Source organism: Trematomus bernacchii, unplaced genomic scaffold, assembly GCF_902827165.1.
Source record: "Trematomus bernacchii unplaced genomic scaffold, fTreBer1.1, whole genome shotgun sequence".
Classification (NCBI taxonomy): Eukaryota; Metazoa; Chordata; class Actinopteri; order Perciformes; family Nototheniidae; genus Trematomus; species Trematomus bernacchii.
In genome coordinates, this window is record NW_022987593.1 from 17,095,383 (window position 1) to 17,107,691 (window position 12,309).

A 12,309-nucleotide genomic window follows, 5' to 3' on the forward strand; every position below is an offset into this window, starting at 1 on the left:
CAGGATTGTGGGAAACGATATTTCGCTCTCTCTGTCTGTACACAAACTGAAAGATTGACAATAAAGTTGACTTTGACGTTGTTTATGGATGTTATTTAAAATGTTCAGGTGTTTAATAGTCTTATGGCCTGACCTGCAGTGTTTGAAGGGCTTGTGGTTGCAGGGGAACCACTCCTTGGATCCCACGATGCGTCCGTCGATGTAATATCCCATCAGGTTCTTCAGCTGTTTGGGAGATTCCCACTGAACGAACACGGAGGACTTGGAGTTCCTGCTGGCCACGACCTGACCGGGAGTCGAGGGCACGCCTGCACCGGGAGAGAAGAAGTTAGTATTTACTTCCAGCGAGCATTTGAAATTAGCTGAGGGAGAAACAGCCCAAGAAGACGAAACAATAGATACAAATAGTTTGATTGATGCTGCAATATGCATTTATAATGGATCAAACATGTACAATTCTCTACACAATACGTATTAAAACAAATAAAATACATTTAATTACATTACAACTGTTACTTATCAAGACGCTTTACCCAAAGTGACTTTCATACAAAGAGTCTAATTTCAAAATTCAACACAAGATAAGAATAATAATTGTTTAGTTGCAGCAGCTTAAAACAAAACAAGGCATTGCACATAATAACACATTAAAAGAGTAGAAATAAACAATTCTAAAAAAAGAAACATCTCAAAATAGAAATAGAAATAATCCAGCATTAGAGAGTAAGAAAAATATACAGATGGCCGTGAAGATAAAACATCCATAAACTGTCTGACAAATAAAAAACTTTATTGAAGGGAAGAAAAACCCCACTATTGAAAGTATCATCTAAGTCAGGGGGTCTGCAACCCGCGGCTCTTCAAGCCCTCTGCTCTGGCTCCCTTGAGCTTAGACACAATAAGAAGGGAAATAAAATAAAAATATTTGTAGGACTATTTATATTTTGTTGCACGGTTGAAAAGGTTTCGTATCTTGTATTTTGAGGTGATACTGTGACACGTAAAATAAACGGTTTTAATTAGGTAACTAAAATATGCGTCGCATCCTGCTACGGTCTACCAGCGCCTTTTCTTACAGGCGAATAACCTGACCCCCGGCTCGATGAGCGTTTTTGTCTATGATGTAACAATAAATACAACTTTATAAGCTATCAAGCTTTCAAATATGTTTTGCGGCTCCAGACAAAAAACATGTGTGGAAAAGGGGGCAAAATGGCTCTTTTGGTCAAAAAGGTTGCAGTCCCCTGAACTAAGTGATTAAAATCCAGGAACCTCTATATGCAGCTATGTATCCATAAAATAAGGAAGCTTGATTTACCACATCATGTTGAAAGCTCAGCGTTCATCCACAGGAATGTATTACCTGACTTTGTCCAAACACTTCTCCATTCTCGATGCAATACACCTTTATCCATCCATATGACTTTTCACAAAACAGATATACTTATCCATTGGCCATCAAACTCTATATCTCCTCACCCTTCAGTAAAGAGAACTATACTTATATAAATACCATTACCATCATTACTAAAACACTCTGCTATATAACATGTGCAATATTAATAATAATGTTCAATAGTAACGTGCAATTACGTATCTGACACTTTTTTTGCACTACTCAATACTGCTTGTCACTGTACAGTTTTTTTATAGTTTTTTATATAAATTATTTGACTGTCTATGTTTCTTATAGTTGTTTCATTATCTCTTTTTACTGCACTGTTAGTGTACAGTTCGTACGCTGCTGTGTTTATTGTATCTTTGTAACTCTGGCACAACAATTTCCTTCGGGATAAAAACAGTCCTATCTTATCTTATCTTATCGGTGCTGTATTCATATCTAAATACCATTTACTGTGGATCTGATCCAAACATACTTCAGGTTACAAAATGACTGCCACTTGTTAAACATGCAATACGCTGGAAGTAAACGCTCGTGGTGTGAGCATGCACTGTGCCTGTAGATTGTGTGGATAAACAGAGTGAGGTTTAGTCTGTGAAGCTCAGTTTAACACAGGAATGGAAAGAAAGAATCGATGTGAATATAAGGAGATTTTCATTTTGTCACTGTGAGGTTTAGCTGTGCCTCGTCTTAGAATTCAAGAACACAAAATTGAACCTTTTGACACTTAAAGGGGACCTATCATGCAAAATGCACTTTTTGATGTCTTTTATACATAAAGATGTGTCCCCGGTGTGGCGGGGAACTCACGCAGCATCAGAAAATAAAACCCTCTCTCTTTTCCTCCGTACCCAAATCTCTAAAAAACGGGGCTACAAACGGTGCTGATCCAGATTTGTGTCCGATATGACGTAATATCTGAAATGTGGACCCACGGCCCTATCAGAAACGTTGCTATCAGAAACAATGCCCGACTGTTTTGGACGTAATATGGTCGGTGTTTACATTAGCATGGCTAACACTCAGAGCTAACCTGTACTGGAGAGCATGTGTGTGAAGAAGCAGGAAATAAAAAGGAACTCACCTTGTGGTATAACCGGCAAGAGAGAAAGCCTTTGAGCTCCATACTGTTTCAGAAATAATCCTTGATAATCCATGATATGGCGTTTCATCACGGCAGTATTTAGTTTAGACAGTAGCTGCCGGGTCCCGCATGAGCTCAGCCCCCTCCTTTTTAAAGCTTCATACCCCAAATCAGCACTTTGAAACAGGAAGTGAAATAGAGGGATATGAGGCATGGCTAGAATGGCTGATCTGTTTGGTATTTTGAGCAAAACACTTCATAGACATGTTTTTTATATATTTGTATATATCTGAGACCTATGCTATTGCCTAAAAATAGCATGATAGGTCCACTTTAAATTGGACTTTGGTGCAACACATATGTATATAAATAAATATATATACAAGAGCATGCTTTCTTATTACATTTAAAGTACTATATATTTGGCAAAACTATTTGTGCAGGGATACTAGCTGACAACAATGGACCTTGACTACACAAAATGGTCTGGATTCAACAGAGAAATACACTGTTTCTTAGTTTAAATATGCCACATTACAAATAACTGTACACACACATTATATTTACTGTGTGCTCTGCCTTTAACTGAGGGTTACACATCACACACACAGTGAAGAGGGAACTACTTTGTGAAGTGACGGCAGCATCAAACAGTGAAGGTGTTCTCATTAAACTGTACGTACCAACCCGCACCTCAACACCTGGAACAAAAAATCACTTTCAACATAAAAAACAATCTGAGGATTTCATTCATTCCTGTTTGCAGATACTCGCATAATATTATTTACATTTAATATGTTTGCACAAATACTAAAAACACACTTAAGGAAGCATTTACATCTTGGAGAGTACGACTGTAAATGATCGCTGAGACCGGAAGAAGCATGAATACAAACGGATTTTCTACAAATGAATGACCAACATTATGTATTATATAAGCACTATTATACAATTAGGGAGTGTACCATTCATTCTGTTGAGTATGTATACAACTTTGGACTTATTGGCAGCCTAAATAAATAATAATGTAGTAGCTAACACATGACCAATGTGAACCGTAATCAATGTGTAGTTTTTACAACTCTTTAATAAAAGTTATATATTTGCTCCACATCTGTATTCATTAAAGCAAATCCTTGCATACCTGCAACTACCTGATTTTGTTTGATGATTGCGTATCTTACTTTGCCATATGACAGTTTCCAAATGTAATCGCATTTTTATAATTTGCAATATTTGACTTGCATTCATTTGTTCTCAATTTTCACACCTTTATTCCTCTTCCTGTGTTCATGTAAGCACATTTATACACTTGTTTTGAGTGTTTTTCTGAGTGTATTGCATGTATATATATTACATTACATTACATGTTACTTGTTAGACGCTTTTATCCAAAGCGACTTACATACTCAATACTGTGGGCAATCCCCACAGGAGCAATTTGGGGTGAAGTGTCCTCAGGGACACAACGACATGCTGACTGCAGTGGGGTTTGAACCTGTGACCCCCTGATCCCAACACCAACGCACAACCCACTGCGCCACACACCTCCTAAATATATACATATGAAAGTGTGTCTGGATGTAGTTGTGTTGCTCCCAGCCCTGAACATCCTGCATTAAAGCCAAACCTTGTATTTTAATTCTGATTCTGATTGATATTTATTTGTATTGTACTGCATATATATATATGTTTGACAGTGTGTCTGGATGTGGTTGCATTTTTATTATATTCATTTATTCTAAACTGTTTTACAACTCTTTTAATAAAAGTTATATCTTTGCTCCACATCTGTATTCCTTGTACTGTGTTTATGTATACACCATTAGGCATTAAAGCAAATCCTTGTATATCTTTGCAGTGTATATACATATGAAAGTGTGTCTGGATGTAATTGCGTTGCTCTGAGCCCTTACCTGCATTAAAGCCAATCCTTGTATATCTTTGCAGTATATATATACATATGAAAGTGTGTCTGGATGTAATTGCGTTGCTCTGAGCCCTTACCTGCATTAAAGCCAATCCTTGTATTTTAATTCTGATGATATACGAGTGTATTGTACTTTGCATGTATGACAGTGTGTCTGGATGTAGTTGCGTTGCTCCGGCCCTTATACTGTCCTGCATTAAAGTTGGATATTTATTTGTATTGTACTTGGCAGTATATATATATATATATATATATATAACGTTATGGCGTTGATGTTTAAAGCCCGAACAGACTGGAATACTTGACCTGCTACTATTAGATCCCTGTCATCATTGGGTTTGTTTAAGCATGATCATCTCACATTCAGCTGCTCTGCTCTTGATGAAACTGATCTATCAGTAACTACTGTCTATCAAATTGTAATGATTGTATGTATTACTTCATGAGTTTTACTTAACAGACTGTACGTGGTTTGTCCTCGTTTGTCATGCTTAGCTTTCTGTTATTTTGTTCATGTATGTCTGTAAGACGTTTGCTTTTGTCGGGACTCACTTGAAAACGAGACGGTGCATCTCAAGGGGTTTATCCTAATAAATAAGTTTCTATATATAACAGTATGTAATGTATTTGCGTTGCTCCGGCTCCTTACCGTCCTCATCCTGCCTCTGGACGGGCTCGGAGGAAAACGACGCCTCGCTGCAGCCGTACAGGTTCACTGAAAACACTCTGAACTGGTACTTTTGTCCGTCTTGCAAATCAAAAACCGGGTAACGGGGGGAGTGCAGTTTGACCGCCGTGTTGATCCGCTGCCATGCTCCAGTGCCCGCTATGCACTGAGGAAGAGGAGGAGGAGGAGGAAGAGGAGGAGGAGGAGGATGATGATGATGATGATGATGAGGGAGGGTTTATGAGTAAGAACAGCCATCTGCGACAAACCTCATCAATGTAGCACAAACACAGAGGAGCTTCAGGGGTCGTTGCAGAGTTTGGGGCTCAGTTTGGTTTTTATTTGGCCATATTTAGAAACATTTTTAGCATTTATATGAAAATCTGAAATATCACTTGGTGTCTGATCACAGTTATGATACAAGAATCAGCTATTTTTGGGCAAATGTCGAAGAAATCGGATAAATTGTTGTTGTCAGGGGTCGTTGCAAAGTTGGGACAAAAAGACTCCCTATGTTTGACTGCAGTATCTTATTTAGATATGTGCTCAACAAGGCTTCAAATCGTATTTTCTGTCTCTGGTTTTTTCTAAAAAAAGCTGAATATTTTGTATATTATATTAATATGAACCCATGAGGACCCACGTGACCCGGCTGTCACATGCACTTTAAATGTTCTGGAAAGTTCCTTATTCAGCTTTAGCCTTGTTTTTATCTCATGAAGTCCCTGAGTGACACACCCTGAACAGTCTGGTGGGTCCTGGTCCAGGTCATGTGATTTAGTGTTGCCATGACAACATGTCCAAGATGTCCATGTGCCAGGCTAACACATGTGACATAACGAGCTACATTTCAAAAGCTTTTTTGTTTGTTGCTAAAGGGAAGATTCAAACCATTTAAGAATTAAAATGCTTACATAACATGTCCTTTATTACATTTAACCTGTTGTGGAAACATTTATTGATCAAATTGATATGAAACAAATGAGATAAACATCGCTGTGACACTGGTGTCACATCGGGACTTCAACCCTATACTTTCACAGTAAACCCAAAGTGACATATATGCACAATTAGAAATATGATTATGTGCTCAGTTAATTTAGCTGATTCAATTATATTGAGTTGATATGTTCTTATTCTTCAATTCAAAGAATGTTCAAACTAATTTAAACCAAAAAATCATCCTCATTAATGAAGTTATAAATAAGAGTGATTTTACCATTAAAGCACAATGGGACATATAGCCTGTCACATTTCAGATATTTGACACTAGGGGGGGTTACTTGGTCTATTTAGTCTAAATGATGTTCCCCTTAATTTTCCCAAAAGTAGAAATGGGTCCTGGTTCTTATGGGTTTTTAAACTGGCTAGGATCATTTGAACATTTTGTTAGCATTAAATGACATTAACAAAATATCCGTTGTGTTGATTTTTTTAACATTGTTTTACTCATAAAAGTTTACAAAAGTATTTATGTAGATATATTTATATTTATATATTTCTGTGTGATTGTACCAATATTAATCCTGTCTCTATATATAACATGTATATTATTTGATTATTTAGGCCGTATTGGGATTTAGAATTGACTGGAAAAAGCCCCAACAATGCAAGCGACCAACGTTCAGCTCTCAGTGCTCTCATGTGCTTAGAATATAACATATATGATAAAAAAACACATGTGACCTCTTAAACTCAAGGGAATTCATAGCTCTTAAAATGTAAACCTAAAGTATACTTTTCAAATGAAGTTTAATTTAAAAGGACGAATTATGGGGAACATGATGCATAAGACATCTTAATATCGCCATTTGATATAAACGTAACACAAAAAGTAAGGACGTTTGTGTTTGTTAGATTATTTCTTTGTTGTAACAATGCTTCTTGGCAAAACATCTTATACCGTTGGAAAGCCTGTTTTCTTACCTTTCCAATGGGGCCACATTTATGAGGAACAAGCATTTGTGGGAGGAGCAGCAGAGCTGAGTATGTCGGTTGTGCCCATGACAAATTTGACAAATCCCCTCTATAACAAATAAATAATCTACCAAACACAGATATCCTTAATTTTTCTGTTAAATTTGTAATAGTTTTCAGCTAAAATTATAATTGTATAGTGCTAGGATGAAAGGAAGTGCATGTGATGCTTTCATGCAGGTAAGATAAAACATACTTTTAAATAAACTAAATGTAATTTAAATACACCATTGAACAAAATGTGTTAAGTGTTATTTACAGAAATTGAAATGTAGATGTCCGGGTTTGGGACAGATACTTCCCAATAGAAAATACCCTATACATGACGTTTTAGTATATATTAAGCTTCACCATCTAATGTAATGCCTTGTGTTTAAATAGAGCATACATATTCTTAGTAAATATATATGTCTGAATACTTTATTGTTTTGTTAAATAGTTGTTCTCGTGGGGACACTGACTAAGAGTTTAAGAGGTGCATGTCTCTTTGTCTCTTCTCTACAGTACAGATATGCCACTGGGCTACATTGATGGAAACTGATGGCTGAAGGTATCGACACACACCTTTTCGATGACGTAGCTCAGCGGTGCTCGTCCGCGGGGGCGAGGCGGCGTCCAGCTCAGAACGATGTACGATTTGAAAACCTCGGACGCGTGGACTTCGGTAGGCTGACCTGGGATCGTTATGTAGCCTAAAGGTCGGGAGTGAACGGGTTGAGGCCGAAATACAAACAGCAGCAGCGGCGGAGGCAGAAATCCCACATTGTGTTTAAGATATTGGACCTGAACAATGTGTTTTTTATAATGTCTTTTATAATTATAAATGAATTAAGAATTTACGGCCAGACTTATTGTTATTTTCATCCAATAAGGTCATCAACAAATCCATTGCCAAAGGAGAAGTGTTTATTTATAGCAAATACATCTTCTTTTTAGTCTTTGTAAAACTTTGTAAAAACTTTAAAAATACTACATCAGTGGTTGGTTGATTCCAGCATCTTTATATGATGTAACCCTTTGATGCACACGCTATGCAAACCCCTTCTAAGGGACACCATGGGTCAACAATGACCCGTATTGACCTACAATGTTATTTCATGCATGGCTGAGTGTTTCTTAGCTGTATTTTTGGAAATCCATTTATTTAATATTCCAAGTATTCATTAAATATCTTGTTTTTGATCACCACACGTCATTCTTTTCAATCAGCCTCTCAACATGTAGGAACTAAAACAATTGTTGTATTAATACATCAGGTTTGCATCATGGGTCAACAGAGATGTTGACCCTTAGAAGGGCAGTGATACAAAAATGATTTTTATTCAAAAAGTAAGAAAGGAAAAATGAAAGTAAGAATTTGTGATGATCAAAAACAAGTTAATTGAGGAATACCTGGAATTCTGAATTATTAAAGTAATTCGTTGCAAAGATATTTACAATGAAAACTCACTCGGGTCACTTTTGACCCATGTTGTGTATCAAAGGGTTAAATATATCCAAGCTAACATACTCAACTAGTCTTAGCCAGAAATCATATTTCTCTGGTGTTTCTAAAAAGCTGAATATTCTGTCAGTTTCTAAGCTAATATTGTACTGGCTGGGATCATTTGAACAAACATAAAATCCTTATTTTTGTTATCATTAAATAATTTCAACAACATCTCCATTGCCACAGGAGAGGTCTTGATCTTTTAGGGAACTAAATCCTTTTTTCAAATTTGACTAATAATGAGAAAGTGTTAAAATCCTACATGTTGTGTTTTTTTTTACAATGTTTTTCATAATATATTATGAATAAAAATACGTTTCGTTTCAAAAAACGACATCAATGGTTGGTTGCAGTATTTTTTAAACTGATATATTCTAGTCTGTAGTTCTGAGTGGTGCAGGTTGAGCAACATATATTTATTAACTGCTTTGAGCATTAGGAAAAGCGCTATAAAAATCCCATGTTTTATTAAAATGACTTAGCTCAGGATTTGGATAAATAACAACAGGATCATATTTCAGATTTAAAAGCAATGTGAGAAATTACATGAAGCTTTTGGGAAGAAGTAGGCACAGAGAGAGTTTTGGATTTCCCTTTATTCTCTAAACGACTAACTTGGCGATAGTTGAATTAAAATGTGGGACTTCTGCAACAGCCTCGTTTAAAATCACATCAACGCAAAGGTGTTTAGTTTGTGTGTTAAAGGTTTGTTTTAAAGAGGAGAGACTCGGCACACTTCAAGTGGTTTAATTGATAAAAAGCACTAAAACCACTTCAGTCGATTATTGTATTAAAGAAAGAGACGGGAGTTAAATGAAGACGGCACCGGAGCAGTTAGGAAGGAGGGGGCGGGTAATAGTTTGTGTCGGGAAAATATCCACAAGAAAGGAAGAAAAATTAGTTTTGAAGTGACAGCGGGAAAAAAGAGATCAGTGTTTGTGTGTATTTTAGTTTTGTAATAGACTCATGTTTAGATGTCAACCTGTGAGGGAAGATGTGGTGTTTGGTGCTATCACTGACATCCAATAAAGAGATTAGTTTGACCTTATGTTAAACCTGTATGGAAAGATATGATGTGATGTTTATATACTTCCTTCCTGAAGAAATATATGTCATTTCAAAATGTTGATGTGGATACTGGCTTGGTGAGTGGTTGAGAATGTTTTATATAATGCCATGTTTCTTCTGACAAAGTGCACCCTGAGACAAAATCTGCACAATTAAAATCTCAAATCCTGACGTAATATTTAAAAAACAACTTTAAGAAGAAAGTGTGAGAAAATAATCCAACTTTTTCCTCAAAATGTGGACTTTCCTCTGGAGACTGTGATGGTTTTTCTTTGTTAAAATTGGAAAAATCACATCAAAAAACTTGAAAAACCACCTAAAAATACATCAGAATTTTTTTTTTTTATGTGGTTTTTCAATTTGTAGTCATATACATAGAGAGGACATACCCTCCATTGAGCAGAAGAAGGTGATTTGTCTTTATAAGATATAATAAAACATATGTGATGTAGTGCGACAGCCCCTATGATGATGTCGGTGGATAAGAGTGAGGAATACATGTCCACAACTCCACTTTTTAAATGTTGAATGTAAAGTTATTATGTTGTTGAAGAGGTTTGGAAAAGAGGGACACACATTAGTATTTCTTTCAGAATCCAAGAAGTAATAAATATCTGATCCCAGATCACGCTGTACCTTCCAGATCATCGTCATGGATCAGAATGTCGTATCTCCCTTCGATTTTAATCACTGTTGCAGGAAAGGACAACAGCAGATCTGTTAGAAGACATCGCTTCCTCTCCGCATCTGGATGTTTTATTTACCTTCATCGGTACCTTGCAGCCTCTCGCTCTCGGCGGCATCGAGGGCGGTCACTTTGTCCGACTTTCTGGACGGCCTGCTGATCCCAGAGCTGTTCACGGCTCGGACCCTGAAGTGGTACGAGTTCCCGACCTTCAGGCCGTGGACCGGGTATTTACAGATCTTCACCGGGGCGTCGTTGCACTGGACCCAGGCGTCGCTGCCAGACTCACGCCTGAACACAGAGGAGATCATTTAATTCAATAGAAATGCAGGAAAATCAAACTTTCATGTCTAAACATCGACTGAATTTAATGATAACTGAACTACGAAAAGTATTCAATCTAGTATTAGTATTTAGTGTCAGGGTTAAACTGTAAGATGAAAGAGGGTAAAAGGATGTGTAGACTTGCCGAGTTGTTGATAATACTTCACTTTAAGTAAACCATTTCACATTACACTGATTCATTTGATCTAAAAATATTGATGCAGCTTTATATAAAGAGACTATGAGTACTTATAATAATATAAAGTGCAGTGTAATTTGATTGTGTTAATGTCGCTGTTTTATAAAAAAAACAGCCTTCAGACGGACCTGTCCACGAATTTCCTAAATTGGGATCAATAAAGTATCTATCTATCTATCATTCAGTAAAATTGATTTAAAAAAAGGATTAAATGGCCTTTAAAGGTCCCATGTCATGGCCATTTCTACTGATCATAATTCCATTGTTGAGGTCTACTAGAATAGATTTACATTGTTCAATGTTCCAAACTCACATTGGTTCCTCATACAGCATCTCTGTATAGTATGTGTATTCACTCTCTGTCCTAAACGGCTTGTTGGAGCTCCTGCCCCCCCCCTCCCTGTGAGCCCACTGTGCTCTGATTGGTCAGCTCGCCCACTCTGTTCTGATGAGTCCACCACCGTTACAGCGGAACACCAGTGATTATGTGTTACAATGGCGTTTGTTAGCAACCAGAAAATGACACCAGTAATGACAAACAGATGAGAATGCTGCGTGGGGTCTGGGTGCCGTGTTGGCGGGACGTTGCGCGGCTCACTGCTGCGAGGACCAGACAGTGTGAGCTGGGTTACTGGTGTTGTTTCCTGGTTGCTGTGTGGGGTCTACGAGACAGCGAGACACCGCGAAACTCAGCCTGAGCACAATCACACACTCACAGCCTGAGAAAAGATAAGGCTGAGTGAGTGTGTGTGTGTGAGGAGCTCCACGGATTGGTCCATTTGGACAAATTGGTCCATTTGGTCGTCGTTACGTCACTTAGACCAGGAAGAAAAAAATTGAAAAATAAAGATTTCCAACGAGGCGTTCTGGGGCAGCATAGACAGGTCTTTTCTGTGTTAGAGTTTTACTCGCTACAGGGTGTACTTTGAGGGTTTGTGACTCTGCAGACCTTTTACATGCAGAAAAACCTACATAACACACAAGGGGACGGGTAATAACCGGAAAAGCAAGACATGGGACCTTTAAATCAGCAGATTGGTGATAATCCTTCAAATGATATTGAGTCATTTGGTCTAAAAATATGAATGGGTTCAGCTCTAAATAAATACTATGACTTCATACTTTTAATAATTTAAATTGCAGTGTAATCTGACTGTACTCGTGTTCATGTGCTTTGAGTTTTCAGGGACTCACCTGTCCACGAAGTATCCGCTGATGGCCGCCTCGTTGACGGTGTTCGGGGGTTTCCAGGCCACCAGCACGTAGTCAGAGTTGATGTCGTACGCCTTCACACTCATCGGGGCACCAGGGGCACCAGAGACAGGGGCCGCCGCATCTGGGGAGCAAGGAGATAAGGATATAAGGTTGACATTGTGTTTATTCATTATTATAATTGCTAAAATGTATGATATATTATCATTATTTTGGGTAACATCACACTATTGTTTCTAAAAAGAATCTCAGCTGATAAATTGCAAACATAA

General features: G+C 37.6%; 1 protein-coding gene across 1 annotated transcript in view; it reads right to left on the reverse strand.

Moving 5' to 3' along the window:
* myom2a (myomesin 2a) overlaps positions 1 to 12,309 on the reverse strand; it is a 54,205-nt gene that overhangs the window by 25,364 nt on the left and 16,532 nt on the right. The window contains 3 exon segments of the mRNA XM_034129419.1: positions 134 to 308; positions 10,382 to 10,593; positions 12,020 to 12,161. Of these exon segments, the coding sequence (XP_033985310.1) occupies positions 134 to 308; positions 10,382 to 10,593; positions 12,020 to 12,161 (529 nt within the window).